Source organism: Phyllostomus discolor, chromosome 5, assembly GCF_004126475.2.
Source record: "Phyllostomus discolor isolate MPI-MPIP mPhyDis1 chromosome 5, mPhyDis1.pri.v3, whole genome shotgun sequence".
NCBI lineage: Eukaryota > Metazoa > Chordata > Mammalia > Chiroptera > Phyllostomidae > Phyllostomus > Phyllostomus discolor.
Window position 1 is genome coordinate 154,532,746 of NC_040907.2, and position 26,986 is coordinate 154,559,731.

Here is a 26,986-nt window from a genome sequence, read left to right on the forward strand (position 1 = left end):
TGTCCTACACTGGCCCCAAGCTAGGCACTGGAGAGGAAAGGAAGTCCGGCCAGCAAGTCCAGAGCAGTTTTAATGGGGGTGGAGGCTGTATGAAGGGCAGGGCCCACTGAAGGAGGAAAAGCAAGGCCGTGCTGTCCCGGCCTGTGTCTGAGGGCCTGGGCATGGACCCGTCCCTCCGCCTCTGGGAGCAGAGAGGGGAGCCCTTGGAGAGGGAGGAAGGAAAGCCAGCGCACCCCCAACTCCTGGCCCGTGTCTGAGCGAGGCCCCAGGACGGAGGGGGGTTGCTGGTGTCGGGGGTGAGGGTGGTCTCAGCAGAAAGCAGAAATGTTGTCAGGCCTCCCCCGCCAAAAAAAAGCATCGAAAGTCCAGGGGTTCTGGCCCCTGTTGCCCCAGCCCCTAGTACGAAAAAAGTGCAAAACATTATCACAAAAAGGGGGTCTCAGAGGGGCCCTCGGCCTAGGCTCCCGAGGCCCACGCCCTAGCCCTGCGCTGCCCCGGACACCGCGTCCGGCGCGGTAGGGCCCTGGGCTGAGGGGCCCTCGGGTGGCCCGAGGCCGGCCCGGGCTCAGGCAGGGCCGTGTCATGCAGGTGTCCAGTGGACACCCCCCCACACGTTGCCATTCCCAGCTCAGGGCTTCCGCCGCCCGCTGCCTGCCCCTGCCCGAGGCTCTGGGCCATGACACGGAGCCCGGGGCTGGCTGGAGGTATTGGGCTGCAGGGAGGGACTGGAGTGAAGTGGGGGGGCTCCATCGTCCGTGCTCCCGGCCTGGGCCAGTGCCGCCTCTACCACGTCCAGCTCCTCGCTGCCCGCCTTCAGCTTGACCCGAAGCAGTGCTGCATATGTGCCGTAGCGGGATTTCTGAGGCAGAGGGCGGGGCGGTGAGCCAGCCCTGCGCCCCCTGCCCCCTGCCCCCTGCCCCTCCCACCCCGCGTCTACCCCGCAGGGACCGGGGAGGGCCTCTGAAGAAGGCTGGGAGATGACAGGTCCCGGCCCACTTCTGAAGCCCCCAAAGACTGTGACACAGTCCCCTAGTAGGTTTGGGGGCCCTCCTCGGGCCCTCTCAGGACGGCCAATTTTAACAGCCAGAGTTTCTCGGGCCTTTACCAGAGCCGGGAAAACGGAGCACTTTGCAGACGTCTCACGTCATGACCCCTGTGAGTCTAGAATACTCTCGCTGTCCCACAGAGCGGAAACTAAAGCTGAGAGGGACCGCTGCATTTTGGCGCGTGTAATGTGCTCCCGTATGCAAAGAGCACCTGCGTTTTTGGCCCAAACTTTCAGGGAAAAAAAATCTTTCGTTTTAATTTTTCAATTCAATTATTTATATTTAGAAACAAAACCAATTATATTCCAGGGTATTGTTTTGCGTATGGATATCATTGTTTTTTAGGGTTACACTTTGAATGCATAAGCGTAAATAAAAATTAAAAACGTGTACAGATACAGAAATAGTATTACCCACGTATAATGCGCATCCTTATTTTTCTCTCAAAAATTTGGGCAAAAGAGTGTGCACTATACACGGCAAAATACAGGAAGTAACCTGCCCTGGTCACCCAGCTGGTCCCACTCTTGAGTCCACACCCGCAGCCACTAGTCTGAGCCTATACTGGGACATGCAGGTCCTGCTAATGGAGAGAGGTGCCCAGGGAGGCTCACCTCAAACTCCAGGTAGGCCTCCTTCTGCCGCTGCTCCTCGGCCTCCTTGCCCCGGGCCTTCTTACCCAGTAGCGCAGCCCGGTGCTCCCGCAACTCACTTGCCATGGCCTTCAGCTTGGCCTCATGGGTCCGCACTTGCTCCTCCTGGAGGCCAGAGGGAGCATGGTCAGGGTTTCTCTAGCACACAGAGTACTTCTGTGCAGGTTTTATTTAAGTGTCCCTTCCCTAAGATGAATGAAGTGCCATATCTGGATTCACAGCATGGCCCGTGGACTGGAGGCTCAGCCTCCACTGCCACCACCCCTGACCCTTGACCAGTGTCCTGGTGCAGGGACATCTACATAACTGTAGCCCGCAGTCGAGTGCCATATGCCAGGCCTGCCCTGCTCCAGCCCCCGGCCAGGTGGTCGGAGCTGGGAGTACCTGAGAGAGGCGGGTTGCAGCGCTAGGCAGCAGAGGGCGGCTAAACTTCTTCTGGGAACTAACCGCAGCTGGGAAGGGGGGTGCAGAGAACATGGCGGCCACCACGTTGATGCGAGTGATCCAGGACTGCATCTGCTCCAGGCTCCTAAGGACACAGCACAGCTACTTGGGACCTGGAGCCAGGGTGCCTGCCCAGGTCTGCCAGTCCTGGCTGGGGATTTGGCCTGAGGAGGAAAAATTGGTCCGGGGACAAGGGGGAGCAAGTTGGGAGTGGACAGAAGGGGTCTGAGGTGGGCAGGACGAGGCACTCACGGAGCCTGGAAGAGGAACACCCGCCAGTCGGCCGTGCGCAGGTAGAAGACGTGGGGCCTCTTGCTGTAGTCGCTGGCGCGAGTGGCCAGCGCGTGGTGGATGCTGATGGCATTCTTCAGCTCCGCCTCCGACAGGGCCTTCCCAGGCTGGTACTCCTCCTGTGGGGGTGCCCATTTTTTCGTGGCCACAGCCCCAGCCTGGCCTTGCCCAACCCAGCCACACGCTCCCGAGGGAGCTCAGCCCCCACCCCTTGGGCTGGCCCCGGACCTTCTGCAGGTAGAGGATCATGCCCTTGAGGATCCCGTGGAAGCTCTTCCAGCCCCGCTTGCCCCGAGGTGCTGGGGGGAAGGAAGACAGGTCACAGGAGGACTGGGACGGGCCCGCTCCCACCCATCCCCCGGACCCATCAGGACACGTACTCTTCCTGCAGTCGGGGTCTGCGTGCACCTTTCGCACCAGGGCCCCGTGCTTGTAGACGGCGGCCCCGGGCTCGGGAGTGAGGTCCAGGAAAGGGCTGGAGCCGCTGCCACTGCCCCCGCTGACCCTCTTGATGACCTTGGGGTTGGTGTCGGCCAACTCAGACAGAGAGCGCCTCAGCTCCTCCTCGTCTCTGCAGGTGTGATCACCTCAGAGGGGGCTGGCTATGAAGCCACACACCCCCCTTTCGATCCTGGCCTCTGCCCACCCAGGAAAACTCCTCCGGTGTTTGCAGAGCTGGGGGTGGGGGGACTGCCGCTCTTGAAGGGTGTGGCCCCCCACCTGAGGCACCTGGAGCCATGGCTCCCACCTCAGACCAGGGCTCCTTGAAGCAGCATGGCCCCTCCCGAAGGTTAGCGCTCCACAGGTAGCGCCAGGTCTGCCCCTTCCTCCCCTCACCTGTAACCAGCCCCATCCTCTCCATTTCTGCGCACGCACACACACACACACACCCCTCCAAACCTCACACCTTCCTCCACCAGGACAGACCCACGTCTGACTCAGCTGTCTCAGCCTCACCAAGCAGCAGCTCACGGCTTGCTGGCTAAAGGGTGGCAGAAGCAGCTGCTTCCTGGTGGTCTCCTAGTACATCCTGGTCTGCAGGCTCTGGCACGTGCCATCGAAAAAGTGTGATTCTGTCTGGTCACTCCTTGCTCAAGAACCTGCAAGCTCCCTACTGCCTCCCACATGCAGCCTGTAATACATCCCTGCCAACACGCTCTCCGCCCTCCATTCCAACTGGCCCGCCAGCTCTCGGCCGCCCCACCCCACACTCATTCCAGCCACCCTGGGGTTTGCCTCCCAAATACCAACTTCCCACTTCCTCTTCCCAAACAAATGCTCCCCCTCTTTCAAGGCTTGCCCGGAAAGGCCCAATCCTCAGAGAAGCTCTCCCTGCACGCTGCCCCAGTGCTAAGCTCTGCCTCGGCTGGGAGCTCCCCCACCTGCTGGGAGCTCCAGCAGCGACTGGACTCGCAAATACCAAAAAGCATGAGCGATCTATGCACTGTCTGGATGAGGGCTCTACCCTCAGACTGGGGGACCAAGGCTAAAATTGGACCTTCTCTCCCGGACTGGACCCTTCCAAGACTGACTCTGGGTCACCTCCACTGACACTGTAAGAGCAGACAACGTGGTCCCTTGTTCTGTGACACTATGGGCTCTCCAGGACCCAAGAGGCGGCTCTCACACTACTGGTTCAGGGCCCTGCTGCCAGAGACTGCTGCTTTCCCACAGGGTTGCCAAGGGACCTCCTTTTCAGTGCCCCTCCTCTCAGGCAGGATGACAGTGGCTACTCACCCCAGCCCAGCTTGTCATAACAACCCACCCAGAGACAAGACACAGAACTCCAAGTCCAAGCGGGCATCTCCAAAGAAGGAAGTGAGGCTGCTGCACTGCCTCTCCCAGCCTCACCTACCGCCCCTGCCCCACAGTCCCAGGACACAGAGCCCACCACCGCTCCCCGCTGCTCCCTCCACTTCCCCAGGCAGCCCTCCCCCAGAGCCCTGCCCCCCACCACACATCCCCAGGACTCACATGGCCCACTGCAATTTTTCATTCTTGATGGAGCTGTACAAGGCCTGGGGAGGGAGGAACAAATCAGGGTGGTGTGGGTCAGTCCTGGGGGAAGGTGCACCCCATTTACCCAAGTGCCAGAGCTCGGAGCCCTCCCTCTCAACCTGGGGGAGGAGACGGAACTGGGGGAGAGGGCAGCAGGCTGTGATGACCCAGAACACAGGATGCAGGACTGAGTACAGAGACCCAGCCCCAGCTCTGCCACTTCGGCTGCAGGACTTTAAGCAAGTATCCATGGGGAAGAACAGACACAGCAACGCAGGTCTCACAAAAGGCAAGCAGCTAGCACAGGGCATCCTGGCACATGATCGCTGCACGGTAAATGGCAGCCGCTGCTGCCGTCTTTACTGTTGTTGTTGAGAGGGGGCCCTGCTCGGCTCTCGGGTGGGAGAAGCATGGCTCCGGAGGAAACAGAGACGAGCAGCCCAAGACACTCTCCTTTTCCCGAACGGATGCTTGTTCCCAGGGTGAAACCACACAGAGCTTACGGGGACACTGAGGCCCAGGAATGGGCACTTCCTCTGTCACCCCCACTTTCCTTGGCTAATGAGAACATTCTCTGGCTCCCAACCTCGGGACAGGCTGAGACCCACCCCTAACCCAGACTGCCTCACCACGCCGAGCAGCAGGGGGGTCCGGCCCCCAGCCCACTCCCACACTTCATGTTGGCGGGCTGTGAGCACTAGTTTAAAAGGCCGGGTAGCTCAGCTGTTTGCAGCATCACCCCACACGCCAAGGTTGCAGGTTCCATGCCCCCTCAGGGCACATACAAGAACCACCCAAGGAACGCATACATGAATGGAACAACAAATGGATGCTTGTTTCTTTCTCTCCCACTTCTTCTCCTTCTCTGAAAATCATTAAAAATTTTTAAGTTTTTTTAAAGCAGTAGTTTTAGCTTCCAAACCCTGCACACCCCAAACTCCCTGTGAGTTCCTGAACCAGTCACTTCCCCTCAGTACAGATGGCCTGGGTTTTGGGGGTGGTCAGAGGAGAGAAGGGGCTAGTAGCGTAGGACACCCCTCTTCTCGGGAGTGGCCTGCAGCGCGGGTCCACACCAGTGCTTCCCACTGTGGGGCTGCTTCCCGAAGCCTGTCTGTGAGTGGGTGTGTCCCCAGCATGTGCGTGTTGGGCTAAGCGTGTGGCATGTGATGCTGTCTGCGTGTGAGCTGGGTGAAGTGGTGACGTCGGCGCCTTCTCTGTGATGGGACACAGCCACCCCCCAACACACCAAGGCCTCAGACTCGCTCACTCCCCGCTGCCGCCATGCCAAACAGACCACATGGGCACACCCTGTCCAGGGTTGAGTACACCCCACAGCCTCCACCCCCCCACACACAGCACAACCCAGGCTTAAGCACACACAGCTTCCCAGCACACACCCAGCCCAAACCCAGCGGAGCGTGGACTCTAAACCCTCACCCTTCAACTCCCTGGCCAGGGAGCTGAAGTGGCCATGGACATCCAACCTGCAATCCTTTTCTCCAGCCTTCCAGTTCACCCCTTTTGCCAACCCCCCCGACCACAGCATCCTTTCAAAGTCCTGAACCCCATCTGTGAACCCGAAGTCATGCACCCATCTAGAAGACCCAAAGGCCCTTCCGTTCAAGATGCCCACCTTGGTCAGAGGGTCTGTGCTCTCCCCTCTCCAGTCCCTGCCCACCCCTGGCTACCCATGGCTCCGTCCCTGCTGGGCTCCCCCCTCAGCCCCAGCGATGTCCGCCCCCCCATCATGCTGCCTAAGGTGCCTCCCTCCAGCCGCCCCCTCAGCCACGCAGCCCTCGGCAACCTCCTCCGTCCCCCCACATTCTGGCGTGGGCCGCAGCCCCAACGCCCTCACCGCCTTTTTCTTCTTGCGGCTCTGCAGGCGGCTGACCACCAGGTCGGTGTAGAGCACGGGCTTGAGACTGCGCGAGCGCTGCGGCCAGCCGTAGCACAGGGTCTCGGCGCCGCGGTGGGTGCGCCCGTAGCGCACGGAACACAGCGAGCGCGAGCGCAGCCGCCCGGCGCTGCTGTGGATGCTGTTGACGCCGATCATGCTGGCCCGGCCGGCGCGCCGCGGCCCCCGGCCATGCCCCCGCCCGCCCTCGGCCCGGACGGCCCGCGGACGGCTTCCCCGACAGCCCGAGCGAGCAGCCCGGCCGGGCTCCCACCAACGCAGCACCGCGCGGCGGCAGCGGTGGCGCTGGCGGCTCTGGCGGCTCTGCAGCTCGGCGAGCGGGAGGGGGGCGCCGACCGGAGGGGAGGGGAGGGGAAGGGAAGGGAAGGGAGGGGAGGGGAGGGGAGGGGGGAGGGGGAGGGCGAAGGCTGGGGCGGGGACGGCGCAAAATGGAGGCGTCGGACCGAAAGGGGGGCCCCCTTCGGCGGCGCTGGCGGGAGCGCCTCCACGGGGGAGGGGCCCAGAGAGGCTGGCGAGCAGCACCTGCGTGGGGGCGGGCTGCGCTGGGCTCGGCGCTGGGAGCCCCTCCACGGGGTAGGCGGGTGCTGCGAAGGTAGGCGGACCCGTAGGGTCTAGAGCTCCCTCCTTCCTCGTCAGGCAGGGTTCGGGGAAAGGCTGAGCAGAGGCCGAACGCCTCCTGGCGGCCCTTTTTTTTACTGAGCCAGGATCTGCCTCGAGGCTAGACGGCGGCGCTGGACGCAGGAAGCCTTGGAATAGCACTGGTCTCATCCAACTCATTGAACCGCAGATACCTCCCCAACTCCTGTAACGCACACCCCAGTTTACAAACATACATCCCAGCCAAGCAGATGCACCAATTCTCATTCGCCCCAGCTCGTGGACACTACAAATCCAGATGCATGCCTCGAAAGTCACAGTCTTGAACTCACATACACTCTCGGCTCACAGGCACAAGCCATAAGACAGCCAGTTCTTAGACGTACACCCCAACCACGTAAACAACCAACCTACACCCCAACTCAGGCACACTCTAAATCACAGCCCTAAAGCACAAGCACACCAAGCACAGACAAACCCCCCTGATTCGCCGACACCCCAAATCATACATATAGGACTCAAATCAAGCATACCCCCGACTCATAGTGGACACCCCCACTCAGATACACCCCCAAACTCAGCAATCCACCACAGCCCAAGCTCACAGACAAGCCCAAGGACACTTCTATGGAGTCATTTTTATGTGGTGGCCCACAGACCCTTTTGCCAACCCTGGGGGTTTCAAGTGAGTCCAGCTCCATGAATGAAACCATCACCAATCAGGGAGAGAGCCCACAGGCCCCGGATGCCCCTCTTCCTCCCATCCTACCAGCCCCACGGTAACCAACCCCTCCAGGGGCCTGGGATGGGGCCTGCGTACCAGGGAGCCAGAAACACAGTATCTAGTCCCAGTTTGGCGCTAGCTTTCTGCCACAACTTGGAAAAGCCTTTGTCCCTCTCAGGCCCCTATACCTCCTCCGGTGCCTCCTGTTCAGTGGTACCAGGATGGCCTCTGTGACTGTAACGCCTGGGGTGGGGCAGTGGAGGCAAAGAAGGCAAGCGGTATACCTGTGTGCCCCCCACCCCACGCAGGGACCCCTCCCATCCTCAGCGAACACAGGAGGAGGAGTACTGATGAAGACAAATGCAGGGCCCCGGGGCTGCCAGATCACGCGTTTTCGAGAGCCGCCTCCCCTCCCCCAGCTGTGCGCAGCCGCCACTGCACGCCAGTGCGCATGTTCTGGGGAGCCTGCCTGTGAGGCTATGGGGAAGGGGTGGTACCCAGCCTTGAGTTGCAAGAGTCCAGACTCCCGAGGTGTGAGCTGGGGGCCTGCCAGGCCCCTCACCTCGCCTTCCTCGGACACCGCTGACAAGTCCCCCATTCTCCCCTCCAGGTACCTGTACCCTGCCCCGCCCCCCACCTTGAGCAGCTCCCTGGGGAAGTCGCCGCCTTCGTTGAGGCCCTCCAGGTTCCCGATGAAATCTCCGCAGGTCATGCGCTTCCCAATGTTCTAAGTGAGGGAACAGAGAGAGGCCGGTGAACCTGGAAGTCTTTGGGCAGGGTCTGTTCTCCAGGCTCCGCCGTCCCGCCAGACCCCACTCACGTGGCCGTGGAGATCCGTATTCAGTAGCATGAGGGCACAGGTCAGCGTGTGCGCACCGTCTAGAGTAGAGTTGACATTCAGCCTCCACCACCTCTGAGGGACTCTTACCCCAGCTACCTTCTCCAGACTCCCAGCCCCTCCCCGCCCCCTTTCCGAACCCCTTGGGCCGTAACCACACTTTTGCAAGTCTTGAAGCCCATTTGTGAACGGTTCCCCAACCAAAGACTTCTCTCTTTCATCAGCTCTCTCAGAAGGGACCTCACTCTCTTTCTAGGCCACCCTCCCTAGCTTTCTCAGGTGCTGGGGCTGCCCACTGCTTGCCCCCCAACACCCACATGCCTGTGTCTCTGTGTGCGCACAAACAAGTGGGCCTCGTGCAGTTATGCAGACCGGTGCGGCCAAAAAGAATCCCTACTCACGCCAAGCACTGTTCTGCACATACATGTGAACGCTGGCATGCAAACACATCTGCCACCTGCCTCTTCACAACACACGCTGGCTGGACCCTAACAGGATACCTGCCCTCACGCGCAGTTCCATGTCCACGCAGCCACGTCAGCACAGTCTGCACACAGACACGCTCACAGTCCCACGAGCTCGTGCATTCGCTCACTCCTGCACACATCCTCGTGCGCCCACCCACACACACAGCGCCCTTTCGCCTCAGCGACCAGCCGGGAAGCCCTGCCCCTGGCCTCCTCACCCTCTGAGGACAGGGCTCCAGGATTGCACTGGAAGTATCTCTGGGAGAAGTGGGCCAGCACACGCTCCCGTTCCTGGGTCTCGCCCATTAAGGCCAGCTCCTTCAGAAACACCCTGAGGAGGAGGAAAGGAGCATGTCACCCCACACAAAGCTCCCCTTCCCAGGGAGCCCTGGCTCTTGACCACGCATGCCCAGCCAGCTTGGGAAGGGTGGTGTCAGGGCAGCTCAGGGAGGTGCAGGGGCCCGGAGGAGGCAGAGCTGAGGCCCTGCACCCCAGGCCTGGAGAGCTGGGGCTGCTGTCAGGCGGCTCAACACCCACCTGAGAGCTTGGTCCAGAGTCATGCCCGTGAAGACAAAGAACTTGAGGTACTCTCCAGCCACAAGTTTGCTGAAGTCATTGCTGTGGGCAGGGCAGAGAGATGGGTGGAATCTCAAGGGGGTGTGTCAGGGGGCCAAGTGGGGGGTTACCTCGAAACCTGGGGCATTAGGTAGAGGAGGTGTGGAGGTGCTGCCCGCAGATGCATCTCCCTTCCCCCCTCCTCCCTCCCAGCCCGGTGCCTTTACTTCTTGCCCAGGTGCCGAGCCACATCAGCCTTCCTGAAGCCGTCTAGTCGGTAGAGCCTCTTAGCCAGACGCTGCGCAGCCTCCAGGTCTGCTTTCTGCCCATTCGACAAGGTGTCCGTGCTCCCCAGGGCTAGCCGCTCCGTGCTGTCCAGCTCGGAGTCGGAGTCAGACACCAGCTGGCTCAAGGGTGGTTCACTGCCGGGGCGGAACATCAGCTCTGAGGTGCGCAGGTTCTCCAGGGCCATCCAGACCCTTCCTCGGTCCCCAGACCAGGAGGACAGAGAAGGGGAGACCGGCACATGGGGAAGACATTTTCTTTTCTCCAGAGAGAAGACCGTACAGGTCCCCTCCATCACTGCCACCTCTCAGTGTCAAGTCCTGTCTCTAGTCTGACCACACCCACCTTACTACTGTGGGAGACCTGGCTGCTTCCCCGAGGCTCCCTAAGTTTGCTGTCAGCCACAGGTTTCCCATCGCCACACTGACCCTACCCAGAACATAGTCTTCTGTCCCTGAGAACACGGACAAGGGTGGCACAGAGAGGCTGTCAGGGAGGAACGGTGGATGGGCAAAGATCTGAGGGCAGTGGGCACACCTTACTGCTCTTGTCTCTCCTCCTCCCGCCTTTTTGGGAGAGAAGCCTCCTCTTTGGCTGTTCTCTGCTGCCCACAAAGAAGGAGGCTCTGGAGTAGAGGGGCCTGGGGGTCAAAGGGCTCCCCCTCATCTCCCATCTCCTCCTCTCCTTCCCTTCCCACCCCAGCTGCTCTCCTTGCATAGCCACCTGTCACCCAGAGACAGAGGCCGGAAACTCCTGTTGCTAGGCAACCCTGTCTCCCTGGCCTCCCCCTCCTGTTGCCATGGCTTCCATGACTGAGAGGGTAGCTGGCAGAAGGGAGAACAGAAAGGTTAGACTGATGAATGGACTTCCTGGAGAAGGGTGAGAGACGCCTGATTGGAGGGGGAGGTGGCACAGGAGGGAGGTGATAGGAGGCTGGCGGCTGCATCTTTGGGAGAAGCCTCCAGGCTGGGTGGGGGAAAGGTCACATGAATTCTAAGCAGGCTGGAGGCTATGTTTGGGGAGGGAAGGGCCCTCCTGGAGAGAGAGGGGGGTGTTCCTTGGGTATCCTTCGATTCCGAATCATGGTTTCTCAAGTCACTGGATCTGAGACCAAGGGGGCAGGCTGTAAGCCCCCTCCCCCATAGCCAGGGGAAAGTCCTCCAAGTGGGAAAACAGGGCATCTGCATGCCCTAACCACCCCTTCCAGGGGTCAGTAATATAAACCACCTCTCTACACTGAGGCTCTGTCCCTCGGAACGGCTGCTCCTGAAGCCCCAGGGGCCTTAGGTCTGAGAAACCAAAGGAACCACTCACCTGCCCAGGGGTGCCACCCCCAGCCCAAAGCTGTCCTCTGAGCGGCAGGGACTAGGGGGCTCCCTCCCCGAGGCCTGCTTGGCTGCAGCCTCTGCCTCCTCTTCTTCCCCTCTCTGGGTCCAAGGCCCATCGGCAGCAGAGCTGGTACCAGAATCTGGTTCAAGAGGGGCAAGTGGGGCAGGAGCAGGGGGGTCAGGCCGGGGCTCGGGGGGTTGGGGCGGCAGCTCGAAGGTGAAGAAGGGGCTGCGGGTTGGGCCAGGCGAGGCCAGGGCCTCCAGTGAGGCAAGGCTGGTGTAGGAGGTGCCCTTGGCCCGGTGTGACTCCAGGATGGCTTCGAACACACAGCTGAAAGAGTCAGGCCCGTCAGCTGAAGGGCTGGTCCCAGGTAGGAAGGGCAGAGGCGACTTGCGAGGCCCTGGCTGAGGCATCTGGGTGCCCGGCCTACAGGGACAGGGAGAATCTCTGATCAGGGGCCCCGTGGACAGCTCTCAGGTAGCATTTCTTTGGACTTTTACATTGACTCTGTGAGGGGGATTATCATCTCCTTTTCACAGGCCCCCGGCCCCCTAAAAACAGCTGCCTGGATAGGGGCTCCCTACCACAGGTTCTGCAAGCTGTTGGTGCCCTGTGGAGTGTTCTGTCTCTACGCACCCCCAGCACCCAATCCCCTTTCTCTCTGCCTCCCTGCTAATCTCCCTTTCCCCTCCTTCTCCCTGATCCTCTCCCTTCCTGCCAGCCCATTTCTATTTCTGGCAGCATCTTAGGAGAAGAAGATGAGGCTCCAGGCTGCAGCGGGGTGTGAGGTGGAGGGGGAAGCCCCCACTCCATCTCCCCGCTTTCCCACTGAGACCTAGGATCTGCGTTGATGCTCCCACACCGCCAGGCCTGGTTCTGGCCTCTGGCCTCTCCCTCAGCCCCACCCTTCCCTAGAACCCCTTCTCTCCTCTGTCCTGGCTGCCTCTCTCCTCCTGGGCTCTTGCTGAGGCCCCCATCGTCCCAGTATTCTGCCAGGCCTCTGTCCAGAATTTCCTGCCATGCTGCCCTATTGGCACCACCAGCTGGGCCCCCACCCTCCCAACCCCACCCTCATCTCTCCCGTAGTCCCTTTGAGCCCAGCTCTGCCTCCGGGCCAGTGGGAAGGAGCAAGACACTTTCCTCTCCCACTCCCCCACTCACCGGGCCCCCTCCGAGGCCTCAAACACCTCGTCGTCCACATCCTCTTCCCCACCTGCCTCATCCTCATCCTCATTGCCACTGCCCAGGCTGGGACGAGGACCGAGGCGTGGGCCGGGCCTCGGGACAGGTGGGTGGGCAGTACCAGGCAGGCCCTCAGAGCTGGGCTGACTCTCGATGGCTGAGTCAGCCTCTTCCCGCTCGGCCAGCACTTCATCGATGTTGGTCTCGCGGTAGCACCTCAGGGGCACCGTGTCCAGGTCCGTCTCGGAGTATTTGGTTGCTCGCCCCACAGCCACCCCAGAGCCCTGCCCGGAGCCCACCCCAAGTGGAGATGGGGGGGCCTGCTCTGGGGGCTTAGCACCTGCAGTGTGCACAGGCATCCTGGTCAGGAGGTTATCCAGGTCAGCTTCCCATCCTGACTCTGTCCTAGGAAGGAACTCTCCCTACTGCCGCATATTGGCAAGAAGTTTTTTCACTGTCCTAGCCGCCATTCCTCCTGCTACAAACACGGCTTGTTCCTGGTACCAGTGGAGCCCATTTCAAATCAAGTTCTTGTGAGACAGTTCTGAGGGGCCTGAGGGAGATCAGCCTCTTCTCTGCCCCTTCATACCCTGCCATCCCATCCCTCCACTACTTCTCTTCCTGCAGGTGCCCAACCCAGGGGCCATCCCCCAAACCCTCCCCCCCAACACAGATGGAAAGCTCTCAGCCTGGAGAGGCATCAGCTGACTCAGGAGCCCAGGAAAGGGCTGGGGGAGGTTTAAAGGAAGGCCCCTACCACACCTCAGCTGCTGTGGAGAAGGCCTGTCCCATCCCCCTTACCTCAGGCCCCAGACTTACCTGAGCTGGGGGGGCCCAAGGAGCCATAGAAAAATTCCCATTTGGCTCGAGCAATCCTCTGGGCATGAGAGGAGACTTCCCGGGGTGAGGACCAGGTGTCCGCCTAAGCCGAGGAGGGAGAGGTAGACACAGACACCCAGAGATAAAGGCAGACGTCCGAAGAACGTGGGGCAGAAACAAAGAAAAACACACAGGGACAGAGATGGAGGTGCAGAGACAGAGGGACAAGCATAAAGGCAAGAAAAGGACAGACTGAAGGATCCGATGAATAGCCCATGGGCCCCAAACTGCCAAGGAGCCAAGTCTTGTCCCTTCACTGGGACTCTGGGGTCCCGGGGAGCCCAAGGGAGGTCGCATACCTGGTTCAGGAGTCCAGTGTCAGCAGGTCCTCGGAATAATGTGGCCAGGTGCTCAGAGGGCCCTCCCAGCCCATTGGGGAGGGAGGAGTAAAGGCCATCCGCCCCAACCTGAGGTTGGGCTGGTGGCCCCTGTGGAAGGCCCTGGCCGCCAGGCAGAGCTGAGCCTCCTCCAGCTGGGAGCGGGTCTGAAGTGGATGCCTCCAGCCGCAACTTCCGGTTGGAGCCAGGCCCAAGGGCTGGAGTGGGCCTGGGAGGAGAGAGCCCCCCCAGGTCCCAGCTCCGACTCAAGCCTCCGGAAGCAGGTAGCCCATTCAGTGGCCTCACGCTGGCCTTCTCCACAAAGCGAAATATGACCACAGAGCTCCGGGCCCCTGGAGGAGGCTGCCCAGTGGGTGAAGAGGGTGCCCAGGGTGAGGGAGCAACATGGGGTGAAGGGGGGCCACGCAGAGGTGTACAGGGTGCTGTCACACGTCCCAGTTCCCGGCCTCGGGGACCTGGACCTGTCACCCGCCGTAGCAGGGAGCCTGTGCTGCCATACATGCTGGCTGGGGGACTCTGGGGCACAGGGCCTTCGGGGAGCCAGCGACGCGGGCATCGTGGCGGGGAGATGGCACAGTCACCTTCCGAGCAGAAGCGCATGGCACCCTGGGCCATGCTGGGGCCGGGGGTCAGGCTGGGGGGGCAGGGATGGCGAGGCCAGGCGGGGAGTGAGGGGGCAGCATGCTCTTCAGACAGGCCTGCAAGAGAGGAAGGGGTGCAGGGGGTGAACTGCCAGGGAGTTGGACAGGCAGCAGAGCAGAGACACGGAGGGGAAAGCTGCCTGGAGCCACTGAACACCAGGGGCCTAGCCCACCTTGATGGCATCCTTGATCCCACCCCTGGGGACGATCAGGCCTCCTGCTTGGGCTACTTGCATGGAGGCCTGAGAAGAAAAGATTGTCCCCCCCACAACAGCCCCTGGATCCTCTCCTTCTGCTTGGGGGCCCTGAGCATCACCCTGGGAGGAGAGAGGAAGCTATTTTAGAAGTTGAGCAAGCCCAGAGTCCCTGTGGCATTTTGGAGCTACTTCTGGTGGGGGAAGGGAAAGGCTGGTACCCCACCCTCTGGCCCAGGAGTGTCAGCCAGCCAGCCAGCACTATCACTCAGTCATGAGTCCCCTGCATTTCCTCTGTAGAGGCCCCAATCCAGATTCCCAGAAAGAGAAGAAAGGAGAACTGGGGGAGGGGGATTATCTAAGGACCACAAGGGGCTGAGAGGCATAGGGTAAACGGGAGGAAAAAGACCTGGACAGAGGCCACTGCCTCTGATACATACATGATAAATAGGAAAGGGATATTTCTGCTCTTAGTACAGGTGCACACACAGTCACGCACACACATACGTAAGGACAAATACACATGCACGGGCTACACGTTCCAGTACGCACAGACACAGGCACACACTGCTCGAAGACACACCCTCACACACTCTCACAGTCATAACAAATATGTGTGTAATGGAAAGGCACATGCTTGTTTTACACACACATTGTCATCGAACAGGAACACACAAAGAGATACCCAAATATACATGCAGGGGCCCTCACTCTCCAATGCTCACAGGCACACAGGCATGTCAGATACAGAGACCTGCTGGTCACAGTCACAGACACAGATGCACACTCACACCCATGCCTAAGGGGGCACACACACCCTCTCTCCCAACCCCCACCAATCCACGGTCTCTGGAGAGGGAGGCTGCACCAGACCCCTCTCCTCCCCTTCTTCCCCCAAGGGTGCGATTTTGTCCAGCCCAGGAAGGACCATAAAGGGGTACAGGGGCCTCTGGTGGCAATGCAGGGTAAGGGCAGAGGTCAGGAGAAGCAACCCAGCGGTTCGGGTTACTAAAGCTCAGTGGGGCCCCAGCATGATCCCAGCGCAGCCGGGACTCAGGCTGCCTCAGTACTCACCACTGCTCGCCTGGAGCTGGGGCCGAGGAGAGGCAGGGGAGAGGCTGGGCCCAGCTCAGCTGTGAAGGTAGCGCAGCTCTCGCCTGCTCCCGCTTTCTCCAGGCCCGCCCGCCCGCCTCTCAGTCCCCCCCTCCTCCTCCCTAAGCGCAGCTCTGGCAGAGCTAATCCCACCCCTCCAACCCCCCGCCCTCTCCCAGGGCCCTGAGCCTGGGAGGCTGACCCCCCCCCTCTGGACGTTGGGTCTCCTCTGGGCTCTCCCGCCAACCCGAGACCCGCCCCTGACGAGGGGGATGACGTACGGAACCCCTGGTTCTGCTCCCCAATCCTCACGTGCCCCACCCCAATCGTGTCCACGTCCCTTTCACCCCACCGCCCCCTGAGCTACACGCAGGACCCAGCTTCACACGCGTGTCCCGCTCCAGACCCCACGCGTGTCCCTGGGAGGTTGCCACATGACCTGTTACATGCCACACGCGCTCCCGCCCCCACGAGCACGCGGCCGCGCCAAGCACACGGTATGGGTGTAGACGGGACCCGCCCCCTAAATCCAGGAGACCATCAGTTAATGGAAGAGAGACTTAGGGTACACCGCCTCAAACCCTCAGGGGTTCTGAGCCTTGGATCCATGGGACGCAACCCTGACCGCTCGCCCAGGATGCAGTAGGAAGAATGTTAGTCAGACTTCAGGGAGAACTTCCATGATGCCTGAGTTAGGTGTCCTGCCCATCTAAGGGTGAGAGGTTAGACGGGATGACGCCGGGACTGAAGGTAGAAGGGAACAGGCAACCCTTGTGCCCTTGGCCAAGGTAAGAGGAGGCCCATCTATTTTTAAGAAAGGGCCACTAGAGTTACTATGGCAACTGCTCTCCTAGGGAAAGCCAGGGCAGGCAGATGGTGACCTCGGAAGGAAGAAGGGGTCTGTTTGGGTGGTCGGGGGACGCGCAGGGCTCACCGCGGGGAGGGGCGGCGCCGGCTCCGCGTGGTGCTGAAGGGGACAGCGCCAGATTTGTCGCACTGCGCAGGCGCAGAGGCGCTAACAAAGCGGGGAGGGGGAGAGGGAGCGCGGCCCGAGGTTGTGCGCACCCACGTGGCTCTATGTTAGCAGAGGTGGATCCTCCCAGCTACCTCCTCCCCAAGCAGGCTGAGGAAGAAGGAGCAAGTCCCTCACCCAAGTTGACCCGCTTTGGTCCTTCCCTGCTGCCTGCTTCTATCTTCTTGCTGCATTGGGGGATGAGGGAGTGTGGAAAGAATTCTGGGAAAACCAGGATGCTTTCGTTTTTTTATTCCAACTCTCTTGACCCTGGACAAGGCGCTTCCTCCCCAGGGTTTTGGTTTCATCTTTAAAGCGGTGTGACAGCACAGACCTGCCCACCTTGCAGAGGTGACCGAAGCCTGATGAGATAATGAATGGGAAGCAGTTTTCTTTATAAAAGGGCAGGTGAAGGGGCTGCACCGAGAGTGCAACCCCGCTGGGGGCAGCTTTCAGCGACAACAGTAGCTCTAGGCGTCCTTCACACCTTCACTACCAACGGGAGATACAGAAAGCACTGCCTCGAGTTACTGGGAACGGACCGTGGAACTAGAACCCGGGGACGCGGTGAGAGGGCGGCCCACAGCTCAGGGGCGTCACTGCCCCAGGGCGGCTCAGGCTGAGACCCTACAGCTAGTCCCCCAGGCCAACCGAGAAGCAGTACTCCTGGCGGGCTGAGCTGATCAAGTATTCTTTTCAGAACTCTAGACCTCCTGGGGAAGGAAAGGGACCCGGCTGGAGATATAGTCCTTCTTAGCGCTCCCTATATCTCTCCTCTCAAAGTGCAAACCCTTTCCAAATCGTCGAAGTGGAAGAGGCTGGATAGCTCTGTACTTTACAATAAACCAGAAACGGAAGGTTTTAGGCAAGTTTACTTGATGAAGGAATTAAAATTCTAGCTTTGTTCATTCAAGTCAGTCAAAAATTATCGAGCACCTACTACGTGCCAGCCAGTAAGAAATAGTTTCTTCCCATTTTTCAAAGTCAGTCGCTAAAAGCGACCACAAGGCAGCGGGTAGGCCCAGAACCTTTGAGTTCTGGCTCCGCCCTTCTGCGCTGGGCTTTTCCTGCTCCTCCCATCACCACTTCACCCAGAGCCATTCACTGGCCCAAGACGAAAAACGAAGCCAGTGTTTGCTGCATCAGCGCCTTCTCTAGACTCGGGTCTCAAGCCTAGTAGCGGAGAAGGCGAGATCTAATGCTGCACCACCGGTCTGTTCCGCCCTCAGTTTCCTAATCTCTCCGGAACGCTTTCAGAGAGGATCCTCAGTGAGACGGCACTCGATTGAATCGGTCTGTCACTACAGTCCAAGGAGGCGGGTTCGTAGCAGCTGTTCCTAAGTCAAAGCAAGAGGTCCTTACTGCGCACGCGCAGTAGACAGCCAAAGGAGCCACCGATGGAGCCGTCCGGAGGGGAGCAAGAGCCCGGGGCCGTCAGGTACCTAGCATCGGAGGGGCCGAGAGAGTGAAGGAGGACCTGGGGGAGGGGAGTTTAAACGGGAGCAGGCCTGGGGGCCCCTCTTAGGAGCCAGAGCGCAGGACCATAACAAAGGCGTACTCGTGGGTAACAGCGGCCGGGGGACGCCGCCGGCAACGCCCCTTTACCCACAGGCTCCTGGACCTGCCCTGGGAAGACGTGCTGCTCCCACACATCCTGAGCCGGGTCCCGCTGTGCCAGCTGCTCCAGCTGCAGCGCGTCAGCCGGGCCTTTCGAGCCCTAGTGCAGCTGCACCTGGCGGGGCTGCGCCGCTTCGACGCCGCTGAGGTGAGCCTGGGGCTGGAGCCCCGCCCCCGTCTGGGTTCTGCCCCCGCCCCGCCTCCAGCCCAAACCCAGTGCCTCTAGGTACCCTCTGGACCCTCTTGGCCCTCCAAGAATGCCCAGGAAGTGATCCGCCCCCGGGAAGTATTCCCAAAGTGCGAATACCGGGTATCAACTCAGAGGGAGCGTGGGGTCTCTCCTGGGAGGGCAAGTGGCAAAGTCCCCGAGCGCTGGCTGCTGCCAGAAAAGAACTCATCAGGGGCGGATAGGTAGCTCCCACCCGTCCCCCGCACCAGCTGAAAGTCGAGCTGCCTCCCTGCCCACAGGTGGGTCCGAATATCCCGCAGACCGCATTGGTCTGGCTGCTGCGGGATGCCGAGAGGCTGCAGGAGCTGGCGCTGGCGCCGTGTCACGAATGGCTGTCTGATCTGGATCTGGTACCGGTGCTGGCGCGGAATCCGCAGCTGCGGAGTGTGGCGCTGGCCGGCTGCGGGCTACTGAGCCGCCGCACGCTGGGGGCGCTGGCAGAGGGCTGCCCTCGCCTGCAGCGCCTGTCGCTTGCGCACTGTGACTGGGTAGACGGGCTGGCCCTGCGCGGTCTCGTCGACCGCTGTCCGTCCCTTGAAGAGCTGGACCTCACCGCCTGCCGCCAGCTCAAGGATGAGGCCATCGTGTACCTGGCACAGAGGTGCGGCTCGGGGCTTCGCAGCCTCTCGCTGGCGATCAACGCCAATGTAGGGGACACCGCCATCCAGGAGTTGGCTCGGAACTGCCCGGAACTTGAGCACCTCGACCTAACCGGCTGCCTCCGCGTCGGAAGCGACGGTGTCAGGTGCCTGGGCTTGGGATCGGTGGGTTGGGAGGGGGGCAATGATTTAGTCTCTGGGGGAAGGGGTGGGCAGTAGTCGAAAGGCAGAACTGGGGTTTCGGGTCTTCCTCGACCTCGGCAGCCCCATTCTGAACAGGAAAGGCCCCTAGGATTGCCTAGACCAGAAAGACCAGTTTAAAACCTTTTGAACCAATATTTACACATTGGCAGTTTTCACTCACAAAGTCAAATTTCTGGCTTTTCTTCAACCAGGGGAGCTGAGGAGCAGTAACCCCTTTAAGAGACAGGAAGTCTCTGGTTCACTGGAGGCGTAAAGTGCATGACCCCAATCCAGGCCCTCTCCCTCGTGTATGGAAGAAAAACTATACCCCGAGATACAGGGATACATAGGGACCTTGCTGGCTTCCCTTACGGTGGGTGTAGCGATTTCGTGCCCTTAGCCTCATGCAACTCCTCCCCCAGGACATTGGCTGAATACTGCCCTGCGCTGCGCTCACTGCGGGTGCGGCACTGCCACCGTGTGGCTGAGCCCAGCCTGAGCCGCTTGCGGAAGCGGGGTGTGGACATCGACGTGGAACCGCGGCTGCATCAGGCCCTGGTGCTACTGCAGGACATGGCAGGCTTTGCACCCTTTGTCAACCTGCAGGTCTGACCCGTCCCCTCCTGGGGGCACAGCTGGACTGTGTGTCAGGGCCTGACTATGAACTGTAGGGAAACTGGACTGTGGGGGCCTCTGGTGAGAGGCCATTGCCCTATCCCACCTTGGAGCTTCAAATAAAAAGCTTTTTACCCCCTCCTGCCTGGCACTGCCCTGTTGGAGGCAGGGAATATGAGGTTGGGAGGGAAGGTCAGACGGACACATTCCTCCAGCACCCCAGCTCTGAGGCAGAAATGACCAGAACGCACTCGTCTTCTTGGGGCCACCTTTACTGTGCTCACAGGCAGCTCCAAGAGGAGGTTAACATGGTAGGGCAAGGAGGAGAAAGAAGGGGTAGAGAAGGGGTCAGGAGTTAGGGCAGCCCTGTGTGGGGCTGTAGGACTCCTGCATCCCTCTGGGATCTAAGCTTAAAAGGCTCTAGCAGAGTCTGGCGAATGCCTCAGTGGAAGCGATATTTTCTGGCCGGCTTGAGATTGATGTATGTGGACTTCATCTCCTTGGCCTCGGGGTTCCGCACATCTTTGAATCTCTCCCCCTTGGTGCTCACTACTTGGTTGTCAATATATCGGATCAGCTTCTTGGGGGCCTGTCAGGCAATCAGTGAGTAGCAGAAGCCAGGAGACAGTCCCACCCACTCCATACACCCCTGGCAGCCCCAACTCTCTCACCTCCCTGGGAGCCATGGGCCGGTGAGTCTTCTGATCCTCTGCACTATCCACCATCATGTACCTGCCAAAAACTGGTCAGGTGAAGCTCCTGCCACCCTGGGAAAACCCTTTAAGAGCCCAGCCCAGCCCAGACTCACTTCTGTAGGATGAAGGACTTCAGCTCATCCTTTTGGGGGCCTCTGAGGCGCCTGGGCAGGTCCTGCAGAGGGGAAGCCTGCTCTAAACTCTAGGACACCAGTAAGAGAAGCATATGGCGATAGGCCAGGGGCGCGGGTTTGACACTGAGGGGGCATGTAGCTGGGGCTGCATAGGTTAGGGGGGTTATCAAAGGATACCTGGTTGGGGCCATCCCAAGCTGGAGGCCCCTCCTCCTTCTCCTCTACCAGCATCTGCACAGCTTCTTCCAAATCCCCTCGAGCTTTGGCCAGCACCCACTGGGCCTGCTCCACCGAACAGGTAGGGAACACCTCCAGGAGCACATCCACCCCTGGCAGCAGCTCCTCTTCAGCACTGGCTGCCTGTGGGCATAAATGTTGACAAAAGGCAGTACTTCCTCCTTTCCTACCCCCCAGCTCCCTCATCGGCACCCTCCTCTACCAACCTCATCTTGGGTGTCCCCAGCAGCAGGAGAAGGCCTTGTCTCTTCTTTGAGCTTTTCAGGCTGCTGCAGGGGCTTTGGAGAGGTGGGCACCTGGCTGTGGACCTCAGATGTCAGCGGTTGCAGGCTCTCTGACAGAGGCAGAGAGAGCACCAGGTTTGCCCGAGCTTTGGGGATGGGGGTTATGAGTCATCCGAGTGCCTGATCTCCAGTCTCACCTTTGTTCCTGGGACCACTCAACTGCCCTGAGAGCTTCTGCATCATGTCCCCTATTGTACCCCTGAAAAGACAAGGAGGGTGGTAAGAGGACAACTCTGCCCACCCTCCACAATCAGCTGGCCCCCGTCCTCTTGGCCCCGGGCAGGCCCCACCTTGGGATGTGGGTGAAACCAGGCACATAGGCCTCCATCATCTCAATGAAGGCCTCCATATCGAAGTTCTCCTCTGACGGGCCTGAGGGGCCCAAATCCTCCAGGACCCCAAGCACGTAGGAGAAGATGACCTCATCCAAGCCGCTGCAGGAAGGGAACAGGACAAGCCATGGGTAAAACACTGGAAGCCTCCGGCACTCCCACCTCACCTAAGGCTCCAGCCCTGGGTTTCATGGGACCCATGAGTCAGACCTCAGGCACCGAGACTAGAGAATATCCCATCCTCCCATGGAACTTTGGTTTCCCATCTGTCCAACAACTGCAACAGCCACAGGATAAGGAGTTAGGCCACACCAGCAAATCATGATCAGCCCTTCCCCATCTCAGGAACAGCTGAGCGTCCTCATCCCGTCTTTCCATTGGCCATGGCCCAGAGCACTGCCAGGCAGCTCTGACTCTGGCCCCAGCATGCTCTTCCTAGGGGAGCTGCTTCTACCTGAGGTCAGCCTCTGGCAGGTGTGTCTGGACAAAGGCAAGGAGGGCAGCACCGACAATCCTCTCCAGCTCCATGCTCTCTCCCCTTCTGAAGAGACACAAGAGGTAGGCTTATCAGGCCCTCTCCTGCCTGCCCCTACCCACTAGGCCCAGGGGCGCCCAGCTCCTCCCTCCTGCCCTGCTGTGAAAACCATTTGTTCATGTTGCCTGTGGCTTCCAGCTCTCCAGCCCTCCCCTTAATGGAAGCCACAGCCCCCTCCCTGCCCACATGTCCTCCTCTAGCTTGAGGCTGTATCATGAGGAGGCCTCCAGTGTGATGGTTCCCCTTGCCACTCCCCCGACCCCTCTCCATCTCCCCACCCGACTCCCCAGCAGCATGCTCAGATCCTCTGGCAAGAAACCAAAGTCTTGGGGTCACATGCCTCCTGGCTCAGGAATCCTATCACTGAGAAGGCCACTTGGCCCCCAAGTCTAACCACAAGGGGCCCATTGTCCAGCCCCTCCCCAAGGAGCAGGCCTCAGGACCAAGACCAAGCCTTCCCCCACGCAGAATGGGCCACCCACCTTCTGGCACAAAGGGACTTTTCTGGCTCCGGGGCCTGCACAGAAGGAGCAGTCTTCCACCAGTTCTCTTCCTCACCATTCCTTGCTCTTCTAGCAGCTTGCGGCTAACTACAAAGAACTTTCCATCTTCCTTCCCAAGGCCAACGGAGCCGTACAAGATCTGGCCTTTGCCTACCTCTACCACCTCCCCACTCCCTCCTCACACACTCCAGTCACAGCCCACCAGCCTCCTTGCTGTTCCCCAGCCTTGCCCAGCTTCTTCCTGTCCCCTCCAGATATCCACATGGTTCGTTCCCTCACCTCCTCCAGGGCTCTGCTCAAATACTGTCTCCTCAGAGAGACCTCCCCTGACTAACTTACCAAAATAGGTATTCCTCGCACTCCCTAATCCGTTACCCTGCTTTATTTTCTCTATACCATTTACTATGGCTTAATGTTATTTTATGTTTAATTGCCTATTGTCTGTCCTCCACTGTAGAAAGTAAGCTCCAAGAAGCAGGTGGGGAGGACTTTGTCTTATTCATTGGTATAGCCCTAGTACCTCCAAAAACGCCTGCATGTAGTAGGCACTCAATAAATACTCACTGACTTATGTCATTCCCGCCTACATGTGCTTGACTCCACGTCTGTATCTGGGAGTCAGGAACATGCAGACGGTAATGAATGGCTGCACACCCACAGGTCCAAATGTCAGCTCTCCATCCCACTCACAAGACTCAGCGGCATCTTAAATTCTACCTCGTCCAAACTCCCTGCCCTCCCGGTCCGAGTCCATTCCCTCTCCGAATGTGCACCTCTTGTTTCACCAGCTGACAAAACCACTCACTCGCTCAGTTGCCATACCTGAAGCTTGCGGATCACCCTTGATTTCACCCTCTCAACCCCACCTGCTGCACTTGATCAGTCACCGAGTCCTGACCATTCCACTCCCTTCCTCCTCTCCACTCTGCCCACTCCTCCCCAGCTCCTGTCTGGCTTCTGCCCAATGTCGCTACCAAAATTTCTCAGGCTAAGGTCATGAGTTACCTTTTCAGGTTTTGCTCTAATTAGGTTGAACCATATGCACTTGCCATTATTGCCCGTTTTTGATTTACAAAATAAAAAGAAAGAAAAAGGCAGTTTCTCATGGGTTCAGCTAACAGTCGCCCTTTCAAGCAGCACCAGTGTTGATTTCTGAGCATCACACTCCCCTGTTCCTTTTCCACCTCCCTGGTCATTTCTTCCCAGAGTCCCCTCTCTGCTGCCTTGTAAATGTGGCAGCAAAGCTCCAGTTCCAATCTCCTCCCCCTCTCTCCTCACTCTGTTCTTTCTCTCTCTGGAAGGTTTCATCTGGGCCCACATCTCTATAAACCAACTCCGTGTCACCAGCTCCCAAAAGCCCAGGCCTCTAGTCCAGCCTCCTCTTCTGCAGCACACCCAGGCCTTTCACTCCCCCCAGGCCGTCCTCAGTAAAACGCCCGTCCACACACCCAGCTGTTCCTGTCACATGTATGGGCATTATCTTGGACACCACCCTACTTCTCGCCTTCCCACATCCAATCGGTCACAGGCCCTGACCGTTTATCTCTCAGCCCGTCTGCATCTCTGCTCCCACTCTGCTTCGTTTCTTCTTAACTGCAAAAGCTTCCTCACCTTTCCCCACCACCCCCATCTCCATCTTTCCCCCAACAGCTTATTCTCCACAAAAATCACAGTTGTGTGATTTAAAAAAAAGTTTTTCCTGCTTATAATCTGCCAGTGACTTCCCATGTCCCTTCAGGTAAGTCCAGGTTCCTTTTGTGGCCTTTGATTCAGGGCCTTACCCCTGCCTACCTCTCTCTAGCCTCACCATAAACACCCTCCCTGGACCATCCTGTCCACTCTGGCCTTCTTTCAATTTGCCAGCACTCAAGTTCTTTTGTGGCAAGGGGCTCTGCCTAGGCAACCTTCCACCTCCACCCCTTGACCTAATTCCTTTGGGTCTCAGTATAAAATTCCTGTCCTGGAGGCATGCTGTCCCTGACCCTCTGGAACTCCTTTGGTTCCCTGCACATGACACACTCATTGCAGACTGCCTTTTCCTCACCTAGTGGCACCTTTCACAGCTATAACTAACTAACCATCTGGGCAATGTTTGATGCTTCATGAGGGCAGGGCCTACACACCTGGCTCATTCACCACTGTACCCTCATAATCTCATCTGAAGTAGGCACTCAATAAACAGTTACTGCCCGCTTTGCAGTGAAGAAATTGAAACTCAGTGGGTTGAATGACTTGCACAAAGTAACCTGGCTTGACTTCTGCAGCCATGATTTAATTCCAGGTCGCCTAATTGAGCGTATATTCTAGGGGCTACTTTGAGGACAAAAGGACATCAAGACTTCTAAGTGGGCTGAGACAGGTCTACCATCTATGATCAGTTTCTTGGTTCCCTGAGTGTAACACAGAGTTGCTGTGACAGCTCAGAGATGGCTGAGAAGCCCGTCTAGCAGGGGGATGCTCCAGGCCTTAGTTAGCATGGGACCCTGGGGAGGTGCGGTACTGCTCAGACCAGGCAGACCAGACCCCTCCACGTGGCTCCCCCCGGGAGGTCAGCCCCCTTCAGAGACCCACATCCACCCTGGGTTACCTCGTATCGTGGCTGCTGTCAGTTGCCTGGAAACCTCTGCTGGGACAGAGGCCCAAGGATGCTGCCTAAAAACCCAGTTTCTAAGGAAGAAGCTGTCAGGGATGTGGCTGATGCCTCCAGGTTTCTAACCAAGGTCTGAGGACCAGGGGGTTGTTTCTGGAAAACTCTCTGTGCCCAAATAAAATGTCTTTCTCCCTTGAGCGTTTGCTCCAACTTGTCTCCCAAGGGAGCATCCTCCTTCCTCCTGTTCTTGAGGTGTCCAAACTTTCTCCAGCCTCTACGGCTTGCCACTTCTTTGTTTAACCCTTCTCCATCCCCTAGCCTTCCTAGTTTCTTTCCTGCCCAGAGGACTCTCCTAGCATTTCTCCTCCACAGTCCCTGAGTTGGGGAAGCTGCAGCCTGGGCCGCCAGCCTTCTCTAGGATAAGAATATAATTTCCATAAGACTCTTCAAATTCTGTACATAGCCCAGAGAACCCCATTACTTCCTGGAGGCTCCAAATTGAGACTCACTGGTTAACTGCAAAAATGAGATGTGGTTGTGAACAATAGTTAGCATTTACTGACTGCTCACAATGTGCCAGGGATTGTTCTGTGCACTTTACATGTATTAGCATACCTAACCCTCACAATAACCCTAAAATATAGATACCAATATTATCATGCACAAAAGGAAATGGGGAACTGATAGGTTGATTAACTCGCCCAAGGTCACCAAGTGAGTTCATGGCAGATTCACACCCAGGCAATCTGGCTCCAGAATCCCCGCTGTTGACCACTCCACTCCACCAGCTCTCGTGATGTAAATCCTCCCAGCCCTCTTGCCCACTTCACGCTCTTTGCTCACACCACTCTCCCCACTCATAACATCTTTCCCTCTGCTACTCATTCTGCAGGACTCATTTCCTCCCTGCAGCCAACACTGACCACCCCATCCTCACTGCCCCCAGCTGGCCAGAGAGCATCCTCAGGACCTGGCACAGGCCTGGACTCTCCAGGTGCTCCATACAGACTCTCTGGACAAACTGAAGAGAGCCTGAGGGGAAGAGCACATGCTGTTTTCTTGGGGTGGAGAGGCGCTCAAGGTGGAGGGAGAACGGAAGGTGATCTGGGAGGAGTCCTGAGGAAGAGTGTGAAAGCAGTCCTGTAGCGCTCAGAGGGTCTAGGATGGAGGTTTTACTGTTTCTCCCAGCCCCTATGAAGCCTGGCTCCTGGAGCCCAAGTTCCGAACGCTGACTCCAGAGGACATCACTGTCCCCCCACTCCGGAGTCAGGTCTTAAAGGCGCCAAGGACACTGTCGGGTACAAGGGGTTCCGACATCCAAAGTCAAGCGAGAGCACGAGCGGATGGAGGGTGCAGCGCAGGAAGTGCGATCGTACTGCTAGCCCTGAAGCAGGAGCTCCCCAAACGAGCTAGCGGGATCCCCGTAAGGGTCCAGAATAGTGGGCCTGAGGGCATGGGGATGCGGTTGCAGCCCTTGCAAGCGGGACACAAGATCGGGGTGGCCTGAGCGAGCTGGGATGTGCCTTGATACAGGTCAAGGCAAGAATCAGAAACGCGGGTCCGGGGGGGACCGTGGGGGAGCACCAGAAAGGCACCCCGGATCAACGCCCTCTGCGACTCTCCTAGCCTGGGCCGGGGGCTGCAGGGGAAATCACCTGCTCCGTCGGGCGCCGCCGGAGACCTGTCCCGCGCGGTGCAGCTCTCATCCCCCCGCCCCCGCCCCACCCACGAGACCAAGGCGGGGCCCAGAGCGGTTTGCTTCCAGAAGCGCTGCGGTCGCCATTTTTGGGAAGGGCAAGTGCCCGTAAACGGGCGTGTCTTCTGCTCTCATTTTCATTGTCTCAGGGCTTTGGACCGGCTCCCTCGGCGGCCATTTTTACTGCTGGTAGGGAGGAGCTGGATGCGGAGGTCCGGCCGGAGGGTGGAGTCGCAGTGTCTGACTGTGTCACCGCG

At 59.1% G+C, this 26,986-nt stretch overlaps 3 protein-coding genes across 8 annotated transcripts; 1 reads left to right on the forward strand and 2 right to left on the reverse strand.

The window, feature by feature from the left end:
* Nucleotides 1-52: 52 nt before the first annotated feature.
* Nucleotides 53-15,582, reverse strand: PSD (pleckstrin and Sec7 domain containing). The gene is made up of 17 exons (XM_028511855.2): nucleotides 15,451-15,582; nucleotides 13,503-14,239; nucleotides 13,144-13,246; nucleotides 12,304-12,664; nucleotides 11,128-11,568; nucleotides 9,756-9,950; nucleotides 9,511-9,591; nucleotides 9,192-9,304; nucleotides 8,489-8,547; nucleotides 8,306-8,395; nucleotides 4,409-4,452; nucleotides 2,815-3,005; nucleotides 2,663-2,733; nucleotides 2,396-2,553; nucleotides 2,084-2,228; nucleotides 1,661-1,804; nucleotides 53-859 (listed from the first exon to the last, which is right to left on the reverse strand). Exons 2-17 carry the CDS (start codon nucleotides 14,154-14,156, stop codon nucleotides 629-631), a joined length of 3,081 nt encoding a protein of 1,026 aa, XP_028367656.1. The 5' UTR covers nucleotides 14,157-14,239; nucleotides 15,451-15,582; the 3' UTR covers nucleotides 53-628.
* A 433-nt stretch (nucleotides 15,583-16,015) lies between these two features.
* Nucleotides 16,016-19,862, forward strand: FBXL15 (F-box and leucine rich repeat protein 15). Of its 2 annotated transcripts, XM_036027220.1 has the most exons (5): nucleotides 16,016-16,256; nucleotides 17,710-17,918; nucleotides 18,092-18,245; nucleotides 18,566-19,071; nucleotides 19,531-19,862. In XM_036027220.1, exons 2-5 carry the CDS (start codon nucleotides 17,878-17,880, stop codon nucleotides 19,718-19,720), a joined length of 891 nt encoding a protein of 296 aa, XP_035883113.1. In that variant the 5' UTR covers nucleotides 16,016-16,256; nucleotides 17,710-17,877; the 3' UTR covers nucleotides 19,721-19,862. The 2 variants fall into 2 exon arrangements, with proteins under 2 accessions (XP_035883113.1, XP_028368602.1); XM_028512801.2 differs by lacking the exon at nucleotides 16,016-16,256 and having other exon boundaries at nucleotides 17,588-17,918.
* A 115-nt stretch (nucleotides 19,863-19,977) lies between these two features.
* CUEDC2 (CUE domain containing 2) lies at nucleotides 19,978-26,838 on the reverse strand. Of its 5 annotated transcripts, none has more exons than XM_028512802.2 (9): nucleotides 26,689-26,838; nucleotides 21,860-21,946; nucleotides 21,364-21,507; nucleotides 21,211-21,272; nucleotides 20,996-21,123; nucleotides 20,730-20,912; nucleotides 20,532-20,593; nucleotides 20,395-20,455; nucleotides 19,978-20,312 (listed from the first exon to the last, which is right to left on the reverse strand). In XM_028512802.2, exons 2-9 carry the CDS (start codon nucleotides 21,931-21,933, stop codon nucleotides 20,166-20,168), a joined length of 861 nt encoding a protein of 286 aa, XP_028368603.1. In that variant the 5' UTR covers nucleotides 21,934-21,946; nucleotides 26,689-26,838; the 3' UTR covers nucleotides 19,978-20,165. The 5 variants fall into 5 exon arrangements, with proteins under 5 accessions (XP_028368603.1, XP_035883114.1, XP_035883115.1 ...); XM_036027221.1 differs by having other exon boundaries at nucleotides 20,532-20,620; XM_036027222.1 differs by having other exon boundaries at nucleotides 20,532-20,620; nucleotides 21,860-21,943; nucleotides 26,689-26,834.
* Between the last annotated feature and the right edge of the window lie 148 nt (nucleotides 26,839-26,986).